This window comes from Terrapene carolina, unplaced genomic scaffold (genome assembly GCF_002925995.2).
Source record: "Terrapene carolina triunguis isolate 2854851 unplaced genomic scaffold, T_m_triunguis-2.0 Scaffold66, whole genome shotgun sequence".
Classification (NCBI taxonomy): domain Eukaryota; kingdom Metazoa; phylum Chordata; order Testudines; family Emydidae; genus Terrapene; species Terrapene triunguis.
Window position 1 is genome coordinate 97,783,193 of NW_020664417.1, and position 24,881 is coordinate 97,808,073.

Genomic DNA, 24,881 nt, shown 5'->3' on the forward strand with positions numbered 1-24,881 from the left:
AACACCACCACTGAAAGCAACAAACAGTGGGAAGACTGAGAGAAGGGAGCACAACGGCTATAAATATAAGTTTGATTATGTAGTTAGTTATTTAGATATGTCACGTACATGTCTTTTTTATATTTTACAGTTAATCGAATGTGACTGGACAACCAACCTTTGAAAGAGCTGCATGTAATGCAAGGCTAATTGAATAAATGCAGTGCAAAATACATTTGCAAAGCAAAAGACCTGTTTACATTTTACAGACAAGAGAAGTGAAGGTGTAAATACAGTATTTTATCAACTTTTTTCCTATTCATTTTTTAAAAAGTTGTTTTAAGGGTTTTGTTTTGGCGCTATCTTACCTTATCATTTTCTGCTTTGCTAACAGGAATGCTTTCCGACTGTTGTAACAAAATAGGAAGGTGTGCTCTCATTACTGGCTCACGACTTATACTGCTGACCGCAAAGTGTTGCAGAAACCTTTTAAAAGTGAAGTTGTATTATCTTCTAATCAAGACAACGTGGATTTTTCCCCTCCACATGAATAGCTGTAACTTGACTACAGTGAAACATGTTACTGGATATAGAACTTAATAGAGATCTCCCAGAGAGGGAAAAATATTTAGACTGTGTATTAATATTTGCATCTCATAAGAATTATTTATTAAGAAGAGGTTAGAGAAACAATAGGTCTTAAAATATGACATCTTCTTTGTAATCATTCTTGGAAACGTGATCTTTTGAAATTACAAAAAAACCCAACTCACCTCTCTAGTTCTGGGAGGCTAGCGGCCATTTTTAGTTGGCTCCATCTTTCCCCAGCAGGATAGGACAAGGCATTACATAGCTTCTGCATATTGGAGAGTCTAAAATAAGCACACCAATTTGTTTAATTCAAAACAAGCCCTGCCAATTTCCTCTATTTTTAATCCACATATCCAAGTAGTACATACTGGTAAAAAAATTAGTGTAAAGTTATAACAATTTTATACCCTCTCTAAAACACCTAATATTTCATCATCATTCTGGTTCTTCAAGTGAATCAGCTGTAAAACATTCTACAGTGCTTGAGAGATCACATAGTTTGGCTGAATGTTAAATAGAAAACACTACACTATACATTTCATTACACGTGAATTCATGAAGATGAGCAACATCAACTTACAATCTCTTTTGTTCTACAGATAGGAAATCTGCCTGGATCACCTTTAAAGATATTCCTGAGTTTGTCTGTTGCCATGAGGAGAAAACCTGAAAACAAAACAAAAAAACAGGCCTCAAAACATTGAATTCATTTGGTTTTCACACATTTGAAATGTTAGTATATTAACCATCAAAGAGTCTTTTTAAAGTATTTTTCTTTCATACAGGAAATTAAGTCTCTTACCTATAATGCCAACTCAGAATGCTTCTTTTCTTTAAAACAGAAAAGCCCCTCACTAAACAACCACCTCCAGCCATCCCATGACTGAGAAAGCTGAGTGGTAGGAGATGCCACAATCATACATATTTGGAAGGAAAGATGTTTACCGAATGTAGGGCACGCAAACCAAAAACAAAATCAGGGAACTGCCAAATAAATGTTTAACAGTACTCATGCATTTACAGGAAAATAATGGATACAGATTTCAGGTAGCTTCCTGATGCAGAGTTGAGATTTACAATAAGCATCCCACTACCACCACCCTGGGACTGAGACAAGGCAAAAAGAATGGGCAAACTGTATACCAAATGGCAAACAAACTGGGCTGTGACATTACTTGTGGATGCTAAACTGTGTGAAATACAAAATGGACAAACCAGAAAAGTTTACCTGAAATTGAAGTTCTGAGAGTTATGTCTTCAATGATCCACATTACTAAGAGAAATGAGGATGAATGTGACTTGCAAGCCCTAATTTCAAGATTTTAAGCCAGTCCCACAACGGATGTACCAGCATAATGAAGTAAGATACCTTCCGCCATCAACTGCTAGCTCCTTTTCAACCCAATGCTGCTAAACTATGCCAAAGAATAATGCATATCTCAAGGAAGTTGAGAAATGGTTCTAAGATATAGCTCTATCATACTTCTATGTGAAATAGTCGCTCACCTAATGCAGCACCATTTACTCTTAATACAAGATATAATTACACAAGTCATGTCATACTTCTACTTTCATTGCTAATAAGCACTAAGTATTTACAATCCAACTTCTTGCAGCAAGACAGGAATTGGATATGTACACACTTCCTTTAGGAATGTGGAAGTCCTGCAACTTTCAGAAGAATAAGAGCGCCTAAGCCGCCTTTCTAAGAACTCAGTTCCTAGTATAAAAGGAGGGAACCCTATAGTCCTCTAGAGTCTATAGCATCGCAAGATACGTGCAGATATAGGACATCCATACCATTCCATCAGAACTCTCTTGGTGAATATAGGCTTCTTCTGCTTCCTTAAACTAGAAAGGACTCTAAAATGGACAGTGATACGAAAAGCCAGAAGAGTTCACATTAATGGCTTCTGCACTGATAAAAGACACAGGACTCAACGCCTATTGCCTGGATAACATTGAATTGCAGTGAGCAGAAGAGGATATTTAAACAGTTGCAGAGCTCTATGCTTGTTTTTTAATCAATGAAAATCCCACAAACATATGCGCTGTTATGACAGAATAATCATATTAAACTCCTGAAACAGAAGGAGAAAGCTCCACATTTCCTTTGCTTCCAGTGGTAATTAAAATATGGTACCTAACACACTGGACTGGTTTGGTTCAAAGGGACAAAATGGTGCAAATAGAAGTAATAAATTCAACCTTTAAATCATAGCAGACAATGAGAGGGAACATGAGACTAAAGTTGTTTTCAACACTTCCCACAAGTTTCTTCAATCCCAAGGCAAATGTAAGAAATTATTTTGATTTATGTACAATTGCCTTCAAAGTCAAGTGTTTTGAAACGTTGACCTGGTTTTACTTTTAGTGAGGTGCTGATTTAACTTTTGGAGACAATGGCTTAAATCTTATTCATCTAAGTCATGCTACTACGAATGGCACTGTGTGCCCAGAAGTCAGATTTAGAGGAATCAGGAGCAGACGTTACAGAAGATTTTAAGGTCTTTCCATCCTCTAAGTAAAGGCAACACCTACAGTCACACTTTTCAGTATAAATTGCTGAGACATAAACAGATGAGACAAGAGGACAATCTTCCAACAACAATTCGGCATCTCAGCACTTGATACTTTTTACTTTGAAATCCTAATGCATACAATAAAATTAAAACCTATGACATTATTATTGAAGACAACATATTACTTTTTTTTTGAAGTGTTAATGTCCTACTGGAGAATTTCAATGGCCTACTTAAAATCCTCAGACTGTTCTGCCAGACTCGGCACCTAAATATGTAATGATTATAAAATGCCCCTTATGAAACACAGCCTTCTCCACACTTTCCAGTACAATCTACTTTGTGGGTGAGACTATCAATTGAAGGGGTACTTGGCAGTACTAAAGTTAAACAAGTGAAGTTTTTATCTTCTTTAAAGACCTCCTAGGATCATGATCCATAAGTGTATAACCAGAAATATGCAACAAACTACTCCAATTTCAAGCATCAGGACCTCTTAATGTAAGTGATAACAGTAGAAGAACTCTCTTGGTACAGTATACTTCCAGAGGACGCTATTACAGAATGATAAGAACAAACTATTTAAACACATAACTTCCTAGATAATTCAAGTAGGAGGAAAATGTAAGTTTTTCTATTCTAATGATCACATTTAAAAGGATCTTCAAAACTTTTTCCAGGATTTATGACTCCTCTTTCATAAGGAGAGCTTTTCTACTTCTTCATGATTCCTATAAGGATAAGTTTAACTGACCAACATGATTTGGCTAGTAATTAGATAAACTACTAAACTGGAACCAGAGAAACAAGACGACACATGATTTCTGGGTTGCTGGGGATTGCGAATATCACAAATTAAACCAACAGTTTAAGAGACAGGAGGCAGTGGGAAGAGACACTGGGAAGATATAAAGCACTATGTTAAAAAGCAAGCTATCATTACATCTACAGAGAAGACAGTGCACTGGTCTCAAATATTCATAAAAGATATCTTCTGTGTGTTGTTAAACTTATCTTTAACTCAGCAGATAGATTTGACATCATGATTGATTTAGATAGTAATTATACCTAGTTTTTGTACTGTAGCAAAATAAATACACCAGTGCCATACCTGAAATATGACTATTACAGTTTTTATACTCTACAGCCCAAACTCATTGGCTAGAAGAGAATGCAAGTGATAACTTTAACAGTGACTATGGGGTAATATGCTAATGACAATCATAATTAGAAAGTTATCACTAGGAACATCTACAAAAGTTAAGAAAGATTTTCTCTCACACAAGATTTGAGGAATCAAGCGCAGAGTCACATTTCTCTCATACTGTTGGGAGAAAAGGCACTGGTGATTAGCAGCTAGATATAAGCCTCATATAGCCCATGCCCCGGGACCTGGACTAGATGACCCAGGGAATCATGCTTATAAATTAAGTTCCAGAAGCTTGAGGTGAGGGGGAAGGGTGGAAGAGTTGCTCTAGGTCACATCATTAACAGAAAGAGAGGATTACAATGGATGGTCACCTTCAGAAAACTGCTACCCTCTAACTTGTCATATTAAGACTTTGAGAAATTGAGCTTTGAGAGCTTATCTTAAATCCAGAATCTGATTTTATTTTCAGTCAGGTGCTGATTTTACTTAATAGCTGCATTGACTGAGGCATATGAAAGTCAACTGGCTTGCCCAAGATCCCATGGTGAATCTCAGTGACTCATCCCATATTAGGAGCCCAACTCCTTTGCTCTAACCACCTGATTATCTTGCTTCCTAAAACATCTTCCGTTATCCTTACATCACATAGAACATTATGGGTATTTTCGTTACATTTAAAGCAAGATGGTGTTTATTTACTTTACCTGTGAATAAAAAGCTTTATAGATCTTTGATTTTGGGAAAAGTCCAATCATCAGGAAGTTGCTTGGGGTATGGAACTGAACTGGTAGATGAGCAAGCAAGGAACTTTTGAAGTCTATAAAAAGAGCAGCCACAACACTGGTAGAATCCTAGGAAAGAAATACAAGGAAGTTTTAAAATAAACAGTTTTGATAATTCAAAACAAAAACAGTTATATCGTTTTGTTATATTTACGTGTATTACTTCTCCAATCTATAGCATTTTATAGTCACATTTACGGTGCATCCTTTCAAACCTGCAAAGGCTATGCCAAAAGAGTTCCAGTACAGAAACGTAGGAGAAGGACCCACCATAATCAGTGATAGGGTTTTCAGCTACCCAGTCATAAGACAAATTCTCTCTCCTGTGGTATTAAAGAGTTAACATAAGTTTGAAAGGGGCCTTCAAGATTGGTCAGCTGGATTTAAAAAAAACAAAAACAAAAAAAAGACCAGAGTTGCCTTTCGAAAAATCTCTGCACCCTTTAAGAGTTAAATTTCCTTCTTGAAGCATTCAACTGTGGCTTTGAGGTTTAGGCAACCCACAACCATCCATATCCTATTTTCCTCTACACTAGTAGTTCCCCAGAGTTCTCTGCTGGCACACCTCCTTTGGTAGTACAAAAGGCAAAATATGTAACATTGAAGGTTAAAATGGATAGCATAGTGGTAAGTTAGGAAAGCTTCCTTTACATCAGAGATTTCACAATTACTACCATGAGAGGAACTGTGCCAGTAGTGAAGTATGGCTACAAGGTTTGCCAGTAGAGATGCAGCATGTAAGTATATTGCAAGTCCCATGTTTCTCTCATAAAGCCCCCTACAGAGTTTAAGTTCAAATAAATAAGTCTAGCATTCCTACTGCCAAAATTCTATTCTTGTAAGCCAATAGAAAATTGAAACTGATGAGATTCCTGTTCCCTAAAATTCATTAAAATGGGATTCTTGTCAATTTCAATCTCATTTTGATTTAATAAAATTATGTTGTATTCGCATCCAACAAATCTCAAAATGTTTTTACAAACATTAATGAAGCCTCAGTATCCTGTAATGAAGATAATTTTAATCTCTACTTTACAAAAGTAGAAAGTAAGGTTCTATCACTCTAAATTCATGCAGGACATTGGTGGTGTTCTCTTTTCAAAAAATTTGACTCCTAGCCTCCTTACTAAATACAATAAAATACCACAGGTACAGCATAATGAAGTTTTGTGTGTGCATATTCTGGATCACAAACACTGCATCCTGGGAGGATTGGTGCTGTGATTGGAGAAGGAAGTTTAGTATTGTTGTAGATCTTGCCTCGGACAGCTAGTAGACAAAAAATCCCAGTTTTATTTTGCAGTATCCTACTAATGATAATTGGGAAGGAATCAAATTTTAGGCTGGTCAATACTTAAATATGAATGCCTCAATCTGGGGAAGTCTTTCAGCATTGCCATCAACAAGCAGAATTCCTATCCGGGCTACTGAACACTCAGACTACTGAAGGGAGAGAGAAAGTCAAGGAGGATTTTTATGAAATCCATCCTGGATGCCAAAAACGACCACATTCCCTTTTCTTCTTTTTCCCTAAAAATCACCTTGCATACTATAGAAACTACTTCATTCTCCTCACCTCTAATTACCTACCTCTCTATCGTAAGGAATGTTTAGACCTGGACTTCAAAACCCTTGGAGCTTGACCTAGAAGTGAGTGTGTGTGTCATGCCCCCATTTGAACTGGGTTGTGGTACCCATCGCTTCTGGGGCACTGCACCTCTACCACAATGGCAGCTCCACAGCATCAGTGACTGTGGAACAATCCAATTGTGGAAATGGGACCATACGCAAGTCAGCAGCAACAGTTTGGAATCCCACATCAAGAGGCAAATTATTTTAACCAGAAAAGATAACAGCTACTTTGCCGTGAACTGGACATTTGTTGAACACAGTAAATTTCCCAAGCCATATGTGTTTTATGTAACTATATTTGCTTAACAATGCAATAAACAGAATCAAGCTTTACAGAAGCTTTCCAAGCATAATATATGGCAGTACACCAAGAAGATTTCTTTTCTAAAGGAAGATAATAAACCTCACTAGCAAGCAAAGTGCTATTCAAAAGGTCAATAGTCACAAAAAGCCTTAAAATATATCCTAGACTGTGCCTTCAAGAACAACTAAAACTACTAAGTCTCAGAATTGATGAGACGTTAGTCCTACTCAGGCATTATTTATGTCGATGAAATCAAACTAGACACAAAAATTCTGGACACAGCACCATTAGAGATCAGCGGCATTTGAACTATCAAAGCTTAAACTGAAGAAGTTACCTTTAAAATACAATGCCAAGTGACTGAACAGTATCTAAAACTTGTACTGCAACTAGATGTTTCTGCATTTACAGAATTTACTGTTTTTGCTCACTTTTTTTTAAAATGACAGTGAAGTTTGAGAAAATGTTCTTGTGCAGACCTAAAGTTTAGGTTATGAGGGTCACACAGCTCAAACACTAACAGGTGCTGTCATGGTTCTTTTAGGTACCCCTTTCGACCATGCATTTTTGTGTAGTTTATAGTTTACTACGGTCTTCCTGTACTTTTTGTTAAAAGTCATAGTAATAATCTTCCTCTGATGAGAATGGAGAGCACATGGCTTTCTTCAGAGAAAAGCATCAAGATTTAAAAAGGACAAAGCTCAGCCCATGCTAACTCACTGGAAATTAAGTGGCATGTCAACTCAGCAGCCATAAGAGTGGGAGTCGCAAATCAATTTCCAAACCCACGTTTGTTTGGTTGACAATGTTACTAGGATTAGTTATAATTAAAAGATGAAACAAAGACGTTAGAAAATCTATATTTTAGAATTTTATAAGATGTGCATGTTACTTTGAGGTCTCACTTACTCTTGTTTGTAATACTTTCTCGCTTGGAAGTGCAAATGATTATCCTTTCCTCTGCATCTATATTATTGTTACACTCTACCTTCCAAAAACAGTACACTAACAATCCCCTTATCCTCCTGTCGTGTTTTAATATTTTTAGCTCTCCACCCTTGCTTCATGCCAAGTCAGTTAAACAATAAAATTCTCCTTCAAGGTTTTGCTTTGCACACAAACCTGGCAACAGTTCAAAAATGATAGCCAGACCCCATAAATAGCCAGAGGTTTATAAAAGTGAGTGTCTTGAATCAAACAATAGAAGGAAGGTCAGTGTTAAAATAGCTCATACAACTACAAAGAGTCGGTCAATATGGTACTAAAGAAAAGGCAGCTAAGGTAAGGGTCTCTACTCTTGTGCTTTTCAACTTTAAGCACATGCCTTTCTTGTATTTTACTTTTTTTAACTTTATGAAATCATATCTACACAATGCTCTCTGGAAGTCCCGGTACTGTTACTTAAAGTACTTGAGACTGAAGAAAAACAGGTGCTTTTCTTTTTAGTGCACATATGAAACTTTGTGCTCATCCAAAGTAATCTCACATTCCCACTCTCAGTAATAAACTATGAAAGCAAGAAACGACTGTAGATAAAACAGATTTGTCTACTTTTAAACGGAGCTGTCCACACTAACCCAATTCTTAATTCTCAGAAGTCACATCAAAGCAATACATCAGAAACAGCATATATTTAACATGGCAAATCATCATCATGTAATGGACTAAGAATTTGGTCAGAAAGTGGCAAAAGCCAATGTCTGCTAAAATAATGGTGTGCCGTGTCATTCCATATTCTTTATGAAAATATGCTTATGATATGAATATGACATAACAGATATACACCTCTACCCCGATATAACGCTGTCCTCGGGAGCCAAAAAAATCTTACTGTGCTATAGGTGAAACCGCGTTATATTAAACTTGCTTTGATCCGCTGGAGCACGCAGCCCTGCCCCCCCGGAGTGCTGCTTTACCGCGTTATATCCGAATTCGTGTTATATCGGGTCGCGTTATATAGGGGTAGAGGTGTACTTTATGCAAGATGGCTCATGTGAGATCTCATTAGAAAGGTTATGATTTACTGACTGTGATTATACAATTTGTATGCCTGTATCATTTCTGTATCCGAAGTTAGGAATATTGACTATGTTTCTGTATTTCAACTATGCTACTTTGGGTGAAGCCCACTGCGAACACATCAGGTACAACAATGGAAAAGCCAGACAGCGTGGATGGCCCATCAGTGAGGACAATGAATCGTGAAAAGCTTGGCCTTCCTGTGGATGCTCCATACTGCCACTGTCTCATGGATGCTGTGATACTACAGGGTCAGGTGGTCTGGTCACCTCATACTAAAACATTACCTGGGACTTCTTGTAACTTTCCACTGGAAGGGAAGGGAAGGGAAGGGAAGGGGGGTGTCCAGTTTGGGAAACAAAGGAGTCCTGCCTTATGTAAATCCTATTTAAGGGTGGGGAGGAAGGCAAACAACACTCCTCCTCTCCGTGGCCTGTCTTCCCAAGAAGAAAGACTGCAAAAGGGAAGGCAAGAGGAGAGTCCAGACTGAGACAAGGGTCCAATTTGAAAAGGAATATAACTGGAACTCTGAACCACAGAAACTTTGCAAACTGCCTGCAACAATATCTAGGGTGATAAATACTATTTGTAATCAATTTCTTTAGTGAAACTAGCTTAGTTTGTGTGTTTGATTTCATTTGCTTAGTAATCTACCTTGTTCTGTCTGTTACCCCTTTTACCACTTAAAATCGGTCTTTTAAAGTTAATAAAATTTGTTTTGTTTATTATTAAACCCAGTTTCTGTAATTTCTAACTGGGAGAAGAGGGGGTCAAGAAGTGTGCACACCTCTCTCCACATTGAGGGTGGGGGCAAATTTCATAAGATATCTTTGGGTCTGCACTCCAAGGGAGGTGGACATCTGAGTGCTGGAACAAGTCCCTTAAGCGGAGTCTTCCCAGAGCTGATCTGCAGCTGGGTGTGGCCCTGCCTGTGTGTGTGTTGGAGGAGGTTTTTAAGAGCCTGGCTCAGCAAAACAGATTAAAGGGGGCCCATGCTGGCAAAACAGGTAGACTCAGGGGTATCTCCAGCACATCAGGTGGCTTCCCAAGGGGTCCAACCCGTCACAAATGGTTTATGCGCTTTACTGTAATTAACTGTAATGTATATAATAATGTAGAACACATATGCTGCATGCTTTTCTTCCTCACTTTTGTCTCCCTGGGAAAGGTGAACCAGTTATCCCTTTCACACTGTCAGTTACACAATGTCTCCAACAGTAGATAAAGACATGCCTCGTGACCTTTTAAATGATAAGTGGTACACTGCTAGGAACATTTGACTGAAGGTTAAAAATGTTTGGTATAGCTGCAGCACTTCATCTACAAACCATGTGACTGGAGCTATGACTTGAAACACAAAAATGAAAAATCTGGTTAAAATAAGTTTGCTAGATGTATAAACAAGTAAAATACATTTTTTGTTTTCATTTACAGTTGTTAGTTTTTTAAAAATACTGTGAAATGAATAAAAAAGTTAATAAAAAAACCAACCCTTTCCACTGCATAAAATAAAGCTAGCAGCCCAAACTACAAAGATATCCATGATAAAGTTCCCATCCTAAAATCTTGTCCTACTTACAGTTCAGCCATCATGAAAGTGCAGTAAAACTAATACAAAGAATAGGAATTTGTATCCTGGAGTCTAAGAAGCATCTAGATGGCATTCTACTGAAGGTCAACAATATTCTGCACGTCTTGCAAACAGTATCATAAAGATTCAAACATGTTTTTGCTAATTCCCGTATATACTCCTTCATAAGCCGAATATTTTTAGTAAAAAAGTGACGCATCGAAGAGCGGGAGTCGGCTTATAAACAGGTCTACACCAAAATTTGATTATTTTAAACTCTATGGAATCACTGAGTTGAATATCTAATACATTGTCGTTTTGTTTACTTGGAGCGTCTGCAGGCATGGAACCCCTCAGCTCCTTGTGGCCGCGGTTCGCCGTTCCCAGCCAATGGGAGCTGAGCAGCTCCATGCCTGCAGATGCTCCAAGTAAACAAAACGTCCCGACCCACCCAGCGGCTTACCCTGACAGACCGGGAGCCAAAGTTTTCCAACCCCTGAAATATAGGGTAGGCTTATGAAAGGGTCATACAAATCTTTGCTATTTTTACCTACCCATTTTGGGGGGTCGGCTTATAAACGAACGGGCTAATGAACGAGTATATACAGCACTTCATAAATACCCCTGTAAAAAAATAAATTAAAGACAATCTCTGACAATAACTGCAAACCGCTGAAGCACTTACCCCATCATAGAACTTAATGGAATCCATATGATTCTTTGAAACAGTAATGCTCCCATGATGGGGATGGGAAAACAGAATGCCATCTGAAAAGAAGTATAATTTACCTATAATTGAAAAAGGAAAGATTATTAATGTACGCAACACGCCACTATTTAGCAATATCTATTGACACTTTTTTCAATAAAGTCATATTCAAGTAGTACAACATGATGGAGCTGGTGTTTCAGTCCAAAATATTATCTTATGCAACAAAAGCAGAAGTAATATACTATACAGGAAGGCAATCCAGATAACATTTGTCCCAAACAGTCATTTTTACCAGATATCTCCAGATGCTATCAGGGAAGGAAACCTTTTAAGGAACTGCCATATTATTTGTGCAAGTTCCACCCTGAGGAATCTCTTAAAAAAACCAAAAACAAAACACACACACACCATTTTTGTGGGGCTTTAAAAAAAAAAATCCATTAATGATTAACTGCAAAACTGAGAAAAATAGTGAATTTAGATTAGAAGAGATAAATAACTGAGAAGGGCATGGTTTCTGTGTTTCACATTTCATAAGAATTTTTATACTTCTTTTTTATTATACACACACAATTTATATATATATAAAATGTATAAACATGTTATTTTCTATAAAAGAGCCAACATCTCAAGGAAAAATTTTAACCTATTAATGTCAAAACAGGGCTGACTTTGGACATGCTTATCTGGCCAGTGTCACTTTATATAATTCATATTTCAGCATAATAAATGGCAGGGAACAAGTTCTATTTTTCTTTCACCAATCCCAAACATCACTTTTGCTGTTAGTAGATATTATCTGCATATGTGAAGATTATCAAAGATTATGAAATCCAGTTCCGTTACTTTACTCACAGACTCACTTATCTTCACATGCAGAATAAAATCTATTATTTTGGTCAGCAATTTTCCAACTTGCTGGTGATCCAGTAACAGTCAGTAGGTCACACAGTACTGTCTCCCCCACTCCTAGTTTCCAGCTGATTTTACAGGCATCCAGGCTCTTAAGAAAACGTGGATGGCCTGTGGAAGCAGCTGGAAAGAAGGAGGAGACAGCCTAGTTATCACAACAGCTAAATAAAAGCAGTTCTAAAGAAGGAGCTCAGCTGTTAAATAAGAGAAGGAAAGGAACCACAAGCTGACATAAGCAAAACTGCTCTTGCTAAAAAGAGACCAGGAACTACCAATGGGACCAGAGCCACTACTAATAGCCATTCCATCCAGGGGAGCAGGGCAGCACTCTAGAAGAAAAGCACATATGAGGAAGAAGAAGAAGAAGAAGAAGAAAAGGAAGAGAAGTAAAAGAATGTTCAAGAGGAGTAGGAATAATTATCTATTTCTCTATGGAAGGGGGAGACTAAATTAAGACAAAAGTAAGGAAGAGAATTGAGAGAGAGGATTAAATAGGATATACATCACACACATAGTCTATCAAATTATGGTATAATGAAACAATAGGTGTCTTAATACCTTCTCTCTTGAAAGAGAACAAAACAGAAGTTTATGGATACAAAATCTTTAGCATTCTATTCCAAAAAGAAAACACCAATACAAAACAAATGAGCAGGTTTCAAAGTAGGACATTCATAGTACAGCTAGGTAGTTAAAGTGATATATCAGCATTGTTTTTGTGAACACAATTGACTATTTAACTTAAAATATTACAATTAATGGGAGAGAATACTGGTTTTGAAGTTTGTATTTATATTTTCTATGAATAAATGCTCTCTAGCATTCCTCTTATGCATGTGACTATCATACAGAGAGATCAAAAAAGATGTAATCTAACAGATCTCACAAAATAGAAGAAAATGTCATTTGGCAGACATTGCTAAACAGTTTAAAAAACCAAACCCAAAACCACTATTATTCTCTTCCCACACTATAAAGAGACCCAAAGCTCATTTTGCACAACATTGCTATGGTTGGCTTAATACATTTCTCCACCTTGTAGTCAGCCTAAACTCAAACTTGCAATCTGAAAATTATTAAGCACAAGGCACATCATGCTATTTTCACCTTATCTCTATATCTACTACTAAATAAGATGTTGAATAGATATGACTAGACTGCTGCAGGACTTTTTTCCCTAACCAAGTTTTCAACTTCTGCCAAGCACTGGAGAAGATGTAAATTCTCCAGCATCTTTAGCTCGTATTTTGGCACCATAATAAAATTTCTCTTCTCTGGACAGAAGGACAAAGTGAATTTGCCTTAAATATCTTAATAAATAAATTATAGTTTGCTGCTTATGAACATACTGCTTTGTGAGCTTCCAGACTTAAAATATGAAAAGAAACAAATGAAGCAGAGAATATCAATATAATGCCAGGAAAAAAAGGAAAAGTCCTCACAGTAATAATAGCGTTATTCTGAATTTGTTTCAGTTGAAAATATAGACGTTGAGTCTCTTGGTTCATCAGTTTATCTTATGCAGGAAAAAGAAAGCAAAAAAGACAGTCTGCTGTTTCTTCAGAGACAGATGGCAAAAATCACGTGCGATACCAGCAAGGGATGGTTTTAGCTGGAGCAGAGAGGGACCAGGAACATCAAGGATTTCTCGGTGGTTTCAATGGAAATGCAGCAGCCAAAGCTTCTTCAAAGCAGTAAGGATTACACTGGGGAAGGGTTAGGATGAGGGACAGAAGCTCCAGGGAAGCAAAAGTTTCAGTAGGAACAAGGAAGCAGAAGACTTGGAGTTTCAAGCCAAGCATAAGTATACCATATCTATAATTTGCCTCATGTGTAGCTTGTCAACCCAAGGAAGGGCCTAGTTCACTACATGATTCACATCTTCTAGATTTGTGTAACTACTTAGGCCTGGTCTACACGGGGGGGTGGGGGGGGTGGAAATCGATCTAAGTTACACAACTTCACCTACATGAATAATGTAGCTGAAGTGGACATACTTAGATCTACTTACTACGGTGTCTTCACTGCGGTAAGTCGACTGCTGACGCTCCCCTGTCGACTCTGCCTGTGCCTCTCGCTCCAGTCAACGGGAGAGCGCTCGGCCGTTGATTTATCGCATCTTCACTAGATGCGATAAATTGACCGCCGCTGGATTGATTGCTCCGGAGGTAAGAGTAGACATGCCCTTAGAATGCTGAACTATTCTTTAAACACTTACAAAAGAAACAACTCACCTTCCTCAGGCATGACCTGTGAACTGCTAGAATAAATATATGCTCCATCACCTCCTGTGAGGAAAGTGCCTAGGAAGGATTCATCTTCCTAAAAAGGAAGCAGAATGTTTTACTGTAACATTATAGACTGTATTGGTGATGGTGACTATTCACTCTGAACCTGACCAAGTTTCATCCCATTTTACACACTGGATTTACATTACGCAGTAAGAGGATGGGTTTGCATTAAAATATACCATCCCTCAAAAAGAGAAGCCCCCTTTGCGCTTCGCTGGTGACTCTACAAATGCAAGTTAAAAGATAGTACTAGGATATAGAAGGTGTCTAGTTTTGTGGCCAATATTTTCCTCTTTCATTAAACAGTTGCTGGCATTCAAACTTATGAGACAGCTACTGCTAAGTGCATAATAGCTACTCCATTTGTCTACACAGTCACTAGATTACTATTTGTTATTTAAGTACCTGGATTACCAAAAACGCTCTATATAAGACCAAATTCTGTTCTGTAAATACAATTCTGAATAAAAATAAAGGCTTTTAATATTTTATTAAAAGTACAATTTATAAATATTTGTAGAGTTCTTGTCAGACCATTAAAGGACTGAATTACAGAAATAACAGATACAGCAAAAACAAGTAAATGGTAAAGGTTTAAATTGAGAAAAGCTAGATCAGTGCATTAGACCCTTTCTGATTAACTTTGTAAGTATTGCACCTAATCTCTGCATATCCGAAGATAAGGTGGCTTTTAATGGCACAACAAAGGTCTGGAGTATCATTTTAAAAAGTGCTTCCCCCACACACTGTTTTGTAAAATAAAACCTATTAAATTATTTTTCACATTCACAGAGCATGGGCTTTTAGTTTTTTATATTATCAGTTTACTGAACTAAAAGCATGTTATACAGTTTAATAGGAACATAAATCACAAAAATTTACTTATATTGAAAGGTTATGGCAACTACAAATTAAATCACAGATGGAAAAACTAAAGGTTTTTTAAATATTTCCAGATGCTACACAATTTTTTTTCATACTTCCTCTCTCTCTATAGTTATTTATTGCAGGCATATAGCCTGCTATAAATTAAAAAATATATATGTATAGTAATATTGATCTTTTCAATACATATTTTTGATAACTGAACTCAGGGGGTAACATTATTTAAAACCAACATTCCAAAGACGACTGATTAATACAACTCTTTTTGATGTTAGTTTTTAGTGGCTTGTTTGCAGTAAAGAAAACCTAAAACTGAGTTTGTCATATCCAGGGCTTTGGAGCGGAGCCCGGAGCAGCTCTAGAGAAGTGGAGCTGCAGGTTTTTGCCTGGAGCTGGAACGGAGCCGGAGCACAGCTCCAAAGCCCTGCTTCACAGTCATAATCTGTTATTTTTGTACAATGTAGTTTGAAGGCAGGGGGGAAAAGCGGGAGAGAAAGAACAAACTTCCTTATATACAGAAAGACTAATCAAAAAATACATTATGCATAGTCCATTATAGGAGTACACGTTATTTGTAGGGCTGTTGATTAATCGCAGTTTTAATCGCACTGTTAAACAAGATACTACCAATTGAAATTTATTAAATATTTTGGATGTTTTTCTACATTTTCATATATATCGTATTCTGTTTTGTAATTGAAATCAAAGTGTGTATTTTGATTACAAATATTTGCACTGTAAAAATGCTAAACAGAAGAAATAGTATTTTTCAATGCACCTCATACAAGTACTGTAGTGCAATCTCTTTCTCCTGAAAGTGCAACTTACAAATGTTTGTCTGAGCAATTGGCTGAACAAGAAATAGGACTGAGTGGACTTGCAAGCTCTAAAATTTTAAATTGTTTTATTTTTGAATGCAGTATTTTTGTACATAATTCTATATTTGCAAGTTCAACTTTCATGATAAAGAGATTGCATTACACTACTTGTATGAGGTGAATTGAAAAATACTATTTCTTATGTCTTTTTACAGTGCAAACACTTGTAATCAAAAATAAATATTCTGTGTTGTAATTGAAATCAATATATTTGAAAATGTAGAAAACATCCAAAAATATTTAAATAAATGGTATTCTATTATTGTTTAACAGTGCAATTAATTGTGATTATTTTTTTTAATTGCTTGACAGCCCTAGTTATTTGTGATTATCAGATCTTGAAAACATAACTTTTATGTTTTGACTAAATAAGTTGACCTTGGATTAGCAGTTAGTTTAAGCACTATATCATTACATACCTTCACTATTTGCTGCGCCTTTTCAGACAGTTTCACTTCATTATCTTCTACCTGCAGGCAAAACCAAATTGCATTTTCCATTTATATTCACAGTGGATTAATGATCAGATTTTAAACTTGCTTTAATAATAAAAATGCTGCTCAACATTCATGGGAAACAAATGCTCTTTATACAGCTTTAGTGACAGCACTGGGTGACTAATGATATTCAAAGGTGGGGGACCAGATTCTGTGCTTTAAGCCACCTTTACACCTTTCCAATTCTGCATTGCTGTGGGGGCCAAAACAACCCACTGCATAACTTTGACATCCAAGGGTCTGCTCCAGTTAAAGCAGCCTCTAAAGGCCAAAGTGGCATAATAGGGCTGGAGAAAGAGACTCCTTCCTCAGATAATTTTTAGTAGACTCTCCCCCAGGGATCAGATCCTCAGCTGATGTAAATCAGCATAGCTCCACTGACTTCACAAGAGCTACACGAACTGAGGATCTGGCCTCAGACCTCCAATTTTGTAGAAGCAGTTCTACACTGACAACAAGTCACATTAGCTATCCAAGTGCTATAAAATGCCCAACAATTAATTCACTTCTCAAAAATGAGACCTGTCAGCTTGGATAAACTGTACAACAGTTACTTACTTTTACATTTAAGATTGCTAGAATGACTAAATACCTTCAGCATAAGCCATTTTCAGATTCTTTAAAAGGAGTGTTACTTACCAATAAATGGAGTTAGAGTATTCACACATACTTTCTACGTTTATATTTATTTACCTATTTTTTATTCTAGTGGAATGCATTTACAAAACTTACAGGGTATGAAATACTTAAGTTGCACTATACTAACCAGCCAAGAAACATATCTTGGGATAGCTGCAGTAAGAATGATGTAGCTGGTTTCTGTATTAATACTGCCATCTGTAGGAAAGCAAATGTAAAAAATAAAACAGAAGTATTATTCCTTCTGAACTATTTACATAGCTTCTCAAATCACCTTATTTTCCTATTAGTCTCCACTACCAGCAATGAGGATTTCAAGTTGCTATTACTTATAAAATACTGATTCTCTAAACGATCGGTGTTCCTTACATGACAGGGTTCCCAGTCTTTTCAGGACAATCATCCATCCAACAGAAATACTGCAGAGCACACTGATTAACAGTCCTCATGCCTCTCTAGGATTCTTATTTGCCTTTCCCTTTTTGCCAAAGTCCCTCAACCCTTCAGCTGTTTATTTTCTCCCTTTGACTCCCACTACTGCCTCGGCTAAACACGTTTTACATTTTCCCCCTTTCTCCTCTCGTGGAGCTGGGAAAGCAAGGGAAAATGGAGTTCAGCTTTGGGAAAAACAGTCCTGACCAAGATTAAACAGAACACTTCCGCATACGTAATATTGGTATTAGGGTGAGCTTTTTTTTTTTTTTTTTTTTTTTTTAAAATTTATTTATCAATCCACAAGAATCAAATAAAACCCTCCTCACATGGAAAAAAAGATGATCCACTTGGTTAGAACCCAATGTCTTGAGCAAATTTTCTATCTTATGCTATAGGGGAATTCCTAACAAATGGCTTTGTTACCAAAGCCTTCGGCTTTTTTCGACTCCAGCACTGTGGAAAATATCTAGTGGGGTTTGAAGCTGGTTGAAGGTTACCTACTATCCTGTATTTTAAATCAAGACTGTTCTAAAAAACAAATAAAAGTTGCATCCAGTTCATTTTTATTTTTCATTTACTCGTTTCTAGCTTTGAGATAAATACTACGGGGTGAGAAAACTATATATAAAATAATGAAAGGAATAGGGAAGGTAAATCAGGTGCTTCTATTTGTCCTTTTTTATAATACAAGAACATCAATAAGACTGAAAAGCTGAGAAGGCAATTATGCATGAGATTCTTTTGTCTAGCAATCCTATGAAGCTGATAGCAGAAACAAACGAGTCCCTTAGATTAGCTGCAGAGGAAAAATGAATGCAATCTTCGCCCTTAAAATTAAACAACTGGATTCCTTAGATTACTAGCAAATTAAAATTTTTAGTTAGGTCTTTACTTACTAAAATCTTCAAAATAGCAGTGATAACATACAAGAAGTTACTTTACTACTCCATTTAATTACATTATGAATTGATAAAAACAGCATTAAGAGATAGTAATGGGCATGCAAGAGCTTGAAAGTTACCTTTTTCCTTTATAAAAATCTGTGATGCCAGAAATGATTCTGAGAAGACAACAGATCCCAAGCATCCCCTTCCTCCGAGTAAATCTGGAATGTCATAGATTGTCATAGCCGCCTGTAGCAAATGGGGAGGGCGAAGGGAGGAGAGGTAGGACAGCCTTTTATAATTTTTCAGTTTTTATCTAAAATGTTGTTAGAATCAAAACAGAGTTCCAATTTTAGCTGCTTGAGAGGATATACTTCCACAGACAAAGGGAAATGGCGTACCCAGGGATTTTAACAAATGTAACTAGAATGTGTTGCCTCAAATCATCGTCTCTCAAATCTCACAGCTCAAAACTGAATTGTGTCTGAATCAGCTTCACTCTGAAAATGTAATCTCCTCACTCCTAAATATACTACCTAATTCTTAATCCCAAGTATAAACTAACCAGTGCTAACATAAAAACTATGCTAGATGACAGTGGAAATGAACAAGAACTGTTCAGTTCTATTAACAGAGTTCACATTTGTTTTATTAGAACATTTTAGTGAGATTATTGCTCAAGAGAAAACGTCTCTTTAGATCAAACTTAACTCTACTACCCTGTTTATCAAATACACCACCTACGAAGAAGGAACAATGAAATGTCTCATCCCATAAAATATTATACCAAGCCTCAACGCATGGACTCTTATGCAGATATGGAAAAACGGAGGCATAAAAGCTGACAGCTAAGAGACTTTAGGACCAAGGGATAAACAAGGACTACATCAATTAAAGAGCAGCCACCTTAGTCACATGATAAAATACTAAACTGATTCTACAGGAAGCTGTTTTTTTCTAGTGTTATATCAGTCTTATATCAAACTGTATAAAAAATTAACTTAAAACCAAGAAAAATAATGAAGTTCAAACTTCTATACCTAAGGTACAGAATAAGCACAAATAAGTCTACAGTTTATGCATGTATCTATAAAAAGCATAACAACTGTTTGTTACCTTAGTTTGTGATTTCAAAATTTTTTAGCATTTGCGTTTCTTGAATGATTTGTAAGCTTGTGTGGTTTCAAAAGGTACTTAAATCCTTAAACTAACAGTTTTTGTTTGGGAATTCTTTAAAATAAGATGAGCACCACAATTGTGAACTAGGTTGGAGTATAAGGTTCACAGGATCTGAATTGTGGAACTCCTGCTATGTAAATACTTTAATTCTGAAGCCAGAGCTTCATGGCTGCTCTCTCAAATTCCCCAGGTTTCTCCAGGCCCTCTCCAACCCACTGCCCGGGGAAACAAGGAGGGAGGGGGAGCAGCTCAAGACATCCAGCCATGCAGGGCAAGAAGTTCATACATAACTGTACACACTATGGCTGAATTTTCAGTTTTGCAGGAAGAGAGAAAAAACAGATGCAAGATTTCAGTTGCAACTGTTGCCATATGTCCACATTAAGGAATCTGGACTTCAGTGTTACTACTGCATCTTTTGAAAATCTTGGTTGTTATTGTTCTTTAATACTTAGATCTTCAAGACAGAGGTTACTTGCCAGTTGTCTCTGTGCATTCATGCTTGTGGGATTGCATATTCTCACAACTAACTAGCTCATCACCAGGATGTGCAATCCCACAAGAGTGAATGTGCAGAGACTGAAGAAGAAATAAATTACTCCAACAGCTCTCACCCAAAGATGGTCCTAAATGCCAAAAATATTTGCATTTTTTTAAAAGCCAGATTCATGCTAAGTAGTTTCCAACCTTTTTAAGGATTTGTGTATTAGACCTAGGTTCCCTTGTACCTTAATCCACACCTTGCTATTTTTTTGTTTTCTTCCAACCCTAATCTCCCCCTCTCCCCCCATTTGTTTGCATTCAGGTTTTAAAAGTCTACCCTTTTTTGCACTTACTCCCCAGTGTCTTCCATTTGTAGTGGGGACTGGAGAGAGCAAGAATCATGCCCAATTTTCTTTCATCTCCAATGCTGAAAAAAGCCTCACTCTGGGAAACACTGATATGCAGATTTTAAAGCCAGAAGAGACCACTGGATCATGTACTCTGACCATTGTATAACACAGGCCATTAAATTTCACCCAGTTACCTCTAATGAGGCCAGTAACTTGTGTTTGGCTAAAGTATATCTTCAAGACAGGATGCCTTTCTAGATTTGAAGACACTAAAATGAAGAATCCACCACTTCACTTGGTCATTTGTTCAATAGTCAGTAACCATCACTCTTAAAAATGTGTGCCTTATTTCTAATTTTCATTAGTCTGGCTTTAATTTCCAGCCGTTGATTCTTGTTTAAAAAAAAAAAAAAAAGTCTTTTAGCATTTAAATACTTAGCACTAATGAAACAAGTTTCATGCATAGACCTTAAAGCTCTTCAAAGAGATAAGTATCATCCCTATTTACATATGGGGAAAATAAAACAAAGAAGTTAAGTGTCTTGCCCAAGGCCACACAAGTACAGCAAGGGTAAGAACTCTGGTTCAGCCAATGGAATCAAATTCAGGTCTCCTAAGCCCAAGTTCCCTGCCCTATCTATTGGGCCAAGCTCCCAAACACATCAGGAGCTAACCAGTTCTTGCATCCAAAAGCCATCTACCAAAGACAGCAGAGATTTGTTGCTATTTACTGAACTCAAAAATCTTACAAAAATAAGTCTATCTAATCCCTTACTGCATTCTTTTGACATCTTAAGTGATTTTTTTATAAAGAGATCTTTAAATTTATATATAGTAGTTCTCCGTGGTAGAGATTACTACAACATTTAGAAATACCCATCATTGGAAGTTATTGCACAGCACAGAATAGTTCTACTTACGGTTTTAACTAAGTACAGGCTATCCTCATTATCCAATGGAATAATTCTAAAACAGAATAATATTTCAATATTTAAAGACTAGATAATTTAAATGAGAGTTTACAATACCCATCCAAAATAACTATTTCTACTTGAAAGAAGTGTTCTATCCCTCTAGGGCATTTTAGTCAATCAGGTAAAATTTGGTTTTAGACAATGTGGCAAAATGTAAGATGCCATAAGTTAGAGAAGAAAAAACTTACTTCAAACAAATTTATTTTTAAATGAAAACTCTTAATGTGCGCCTGCCGCTCCTATATATTAGCAGAGATAATAAAGATGCTCTACCCAGCTGTTTCATTTTTAAAGTGCTACTAAGATTCCATAAAAATATAAATACACACAGAAGGATAACAAGCCATTAAATTGCCTCTGTATACAAATGCTAAGGCATTTAATGGTTGCCCTCATTTGCTATAACAAACAAAGATCATAATGTCTTCTCTAATGTGTTTTGTGAAGGCTAAAAATACTATGCTGCTGACTAGCATCAAAATTACTTATTTCCCATATGAAACATAAAATAATACTGACCTTCCATGATTATTCACAGCTTGAATCTGAAAAGCTATTTTGGAGCTGTGTACAAAAAAAATAAAGAAAGTATCCAGTTAAAATGTTTTTTTTATTCCTAGAGATCTGCTAATGACTACGCTTGTCTATACTTGCAGTAGCATGTAGGAAATGTGTAGCTATGTGCGGCAGTGAAAGGCTCTGGCAGGGGGAAGGCATTGGGGAAAAGCTACGACAACCTTTCCCTGTTCCTAGAGTCTTTCATTGTGGTGGAGAAAGACTCCAGCAGGGGAGAAATTGCAGGACACTACACTGTTAAAAATAGCAGTGTAGACATGGGAGGCACTGTTTGGGCATATAGAGAGCCATCTATATTCCCTAGGGTTCAGACGTGGAGGGCGCTATGCTCTACTCTATTAAGCGGTGCCTCACCGTATACTGCTTTTTATACCTGTCCTAGCTGGGCATGTAGTGTCTGTACCCTACACACTGCTATAAATGTAGATCATGCTTGAATCATATCATTTTTACATGCTAAACTACATGCAAAGAAACTGATCACAGTTTTAAGGCTAAAATAACTTTCCAAGTGGCTAGGAGAATGTGTAGAGGAAGAAAAATGAAATTATTATTCTACCAATTCAATTTAAATCTGCAATTTAGTAATCAAATTTAAAAACAAGAAATATGTTTTAAGTGAAACTTTTCCCCAAAGAAAACAACTGAGTTAAGACAATATGAGCAGAAAAGCTAATAAATATCCAAAGTTACATACCGTAATGCAGTTTTAAATTGTATTAGATGAAAGGAATCAAGCATAGACATAAGAATTTCTTCTGCTGTTTCTTTTGCCTGCAAATAAAATAAAATAAAATAAAATAAATAAATAACAAAATAAATAAAAACAAAAGAAATTATATATATGCTTACAGAATTTCCATTAACTAGATGCGCATGCAGATGTTGAACAGAAACCATACCCTGGGCAGTAGAGGCACAATACCATAGTTGAGCCAGACTACTGAGTGCCCAGATTACTAACAAACTTCACAAGGTCAGACACACATCTTGTATGCGTAAAACTTTGAAACAGCACTCATTAAAACGGACATTTCAGAAAGTCCTGCTGGAGGCCACCTTACCAATGAAAAGTAACTTGCGATTGATGTCAAATAACCCAGTTTAGACAAAATTAAAGATTATATGAACTTTACTGTAATGTATATATGTGACGAAGTGGGGGGTTTTCTTGTTTTCTGTGGAGTTTTATACAAGCCAAAAAGGAAAATAGAAATGGTGGGATTTTATTCAGAAGGTATTCCTTAAAGCCAGATGTATGTAACATTCTGAAGACAATGCCAACAAGTTAATTGCTGCTACAAGATACAGGACAGGCATTTTAAATTACCTTGGTTGCACTGGAAGTTTTGGCATAGCATGCAATACCAGCAAGGACAGCCTCCACAACAGCAGCATATATTTGGGACAACAGCCTACTGAAACGACAAATACAAACATAACACGAATTGCTATAGCCAAAGTTTGTCTTTTCTCATAACAATCCAGAAATCTTTTACAGGGCAAGACCCACACAATGCCTTACTTTAAAAGGAGTAGACACCTCTTAAAATCTCTAATATTGTGCCTAGTGGATTTATTTTCATGACATTTTATTTGCACTTGGGGGGATGAAAGTCAGTTTTTTAAAGTTAAAAAAGTTGGATACACCTCTACCCCAATATAACGTGACCCGATATACGCGGTAAAGCAGCGCTCCAGGGGGGGCGGGGCTGCACACTCCAGTGGATCAAAGCAAGTTCGATATAACGCGGTTTCACCTATAACGTGGTAAGATTTTTTTGGCTCCCAAGGACAGCATTATATCGAGGTAGAGGTGTATTTTAAAACCAGATTTTTTATTGTTATTTAAATTATAAGTTTTTCTTTTTAAAAATAAACCTGTTTACAAATGAAATCCAAATTTAATACAAAATACGTTAAGGCCTAAACTTATGATCTCTAAAAACATTTAAATAAAAAATAAATAAGCTTAATCCATGAGCCTCTATCAAAAACTGAGTCAAATGCTGCTTTTCTACATGGAGAGAACCATAGGATAAACAGCCAACTTTTGAGGTCAAGCTTTATGAATATGGCACAATAGGACATGTACTGTATTAAGGGCCTGATCCTGTGGGGGACCCTGAGACTGTGCTACTGGGTACAATAGACCATAGGCACTGGGACCATGCCTCTGACTCCAGGAGACACCAGCATGCACCCTCATCAGGATCATCCACTGAGCCCACCTGGATGGTCTCCTACTCCTATTTCATCCCATTTACCCTTTTTAAATACTAACAACACTGGCTTTCTTCCACTGTTCTGCAACATACCGTGTGTTTCTGACTTACTGAAAACCAACTATTAATGGTCCAGTGTGATATTCAGGCAGCTTTTTTAACGCTCTTGGAAGCAAGTTATCCAGGGCTGCTGATTTTAAAATATCTAACTTTAGTAGCTTCTGTTTAACATCCTCCTGAGATACTAGAGTAATGAAAAGACTGTTACCATATGATCTAGCTACATCTGTTTTTTCCACCAAATACAAATAGGAGACATTGTAAGCAAGCACTTAATTGGATATTTGAGAGAGGAAACAGAAGGCAAGGAAGGCTAAGGAAGAACTGGCAGAAGATAGTGACACAAGATACT

At 36.8% G+C, this 24,881-nt stretch overlaps 1 protein-coding gene across 1 annotated transcript in view; it reads right to left on the minus strand.

The window, feature by feature from the left end:
- Window positions 1-24,881, minus strand: part of CUNH20orf194 (chromosome unknown C20orf194 homolog) — an 84,248-nt gene that overhangs the window by 33,199 nt on the left and 26,168 nt on the right. The window contains exons 10-22 of the mRNA XM_026648120.1: window positions 23,575-23,659; window positions 22,942-23,018; window positions 22,188-22,232; window positions 21,615-21,660; window positions 18,820-18,931; window positions 17,491-17,561; window positions 16,647-16,697; window positions 14,408-14,495; window positions 11,235-11,338; window positions 4,947-5,093; window positions 1,151-1,236; window positions 753-851; window positions 348-465 (exon numbers count right to left, since the gene is read on the minus strand). Coding sequence (XP_026503905.1) covers window positions 348-465; window positions 753-851; window positions 1,151-1,236; window positions 4,947-5,093; window positions 11,235-11,338; window positions 14,408-14,495; window positions 16,647-16,697; window positions 17,491-17,561; window positions 18,820-18,931; window positions 21,615-21,660; window positions 22,188-22,232; window positions 22,942-23,018; window positions 23,575-23,659 — 1,129 coding nt within the window. The remainder of the gene's footprint in view (window positions 1-347; window positions 466-752; window positions 852-1,150; window positions 1,237-4,946; window positions 5,094-11,234; window positions 11,339-14,407; window positions 14,496-16,646; window positions 16,698-17,490; window positions 17,562-18,819; window positions 18,932-21,614; window positions 21,661-22,187; window positions 22,233-22,941; window positions 23,019-23,574; window positions 23,660-24,881) is intronic.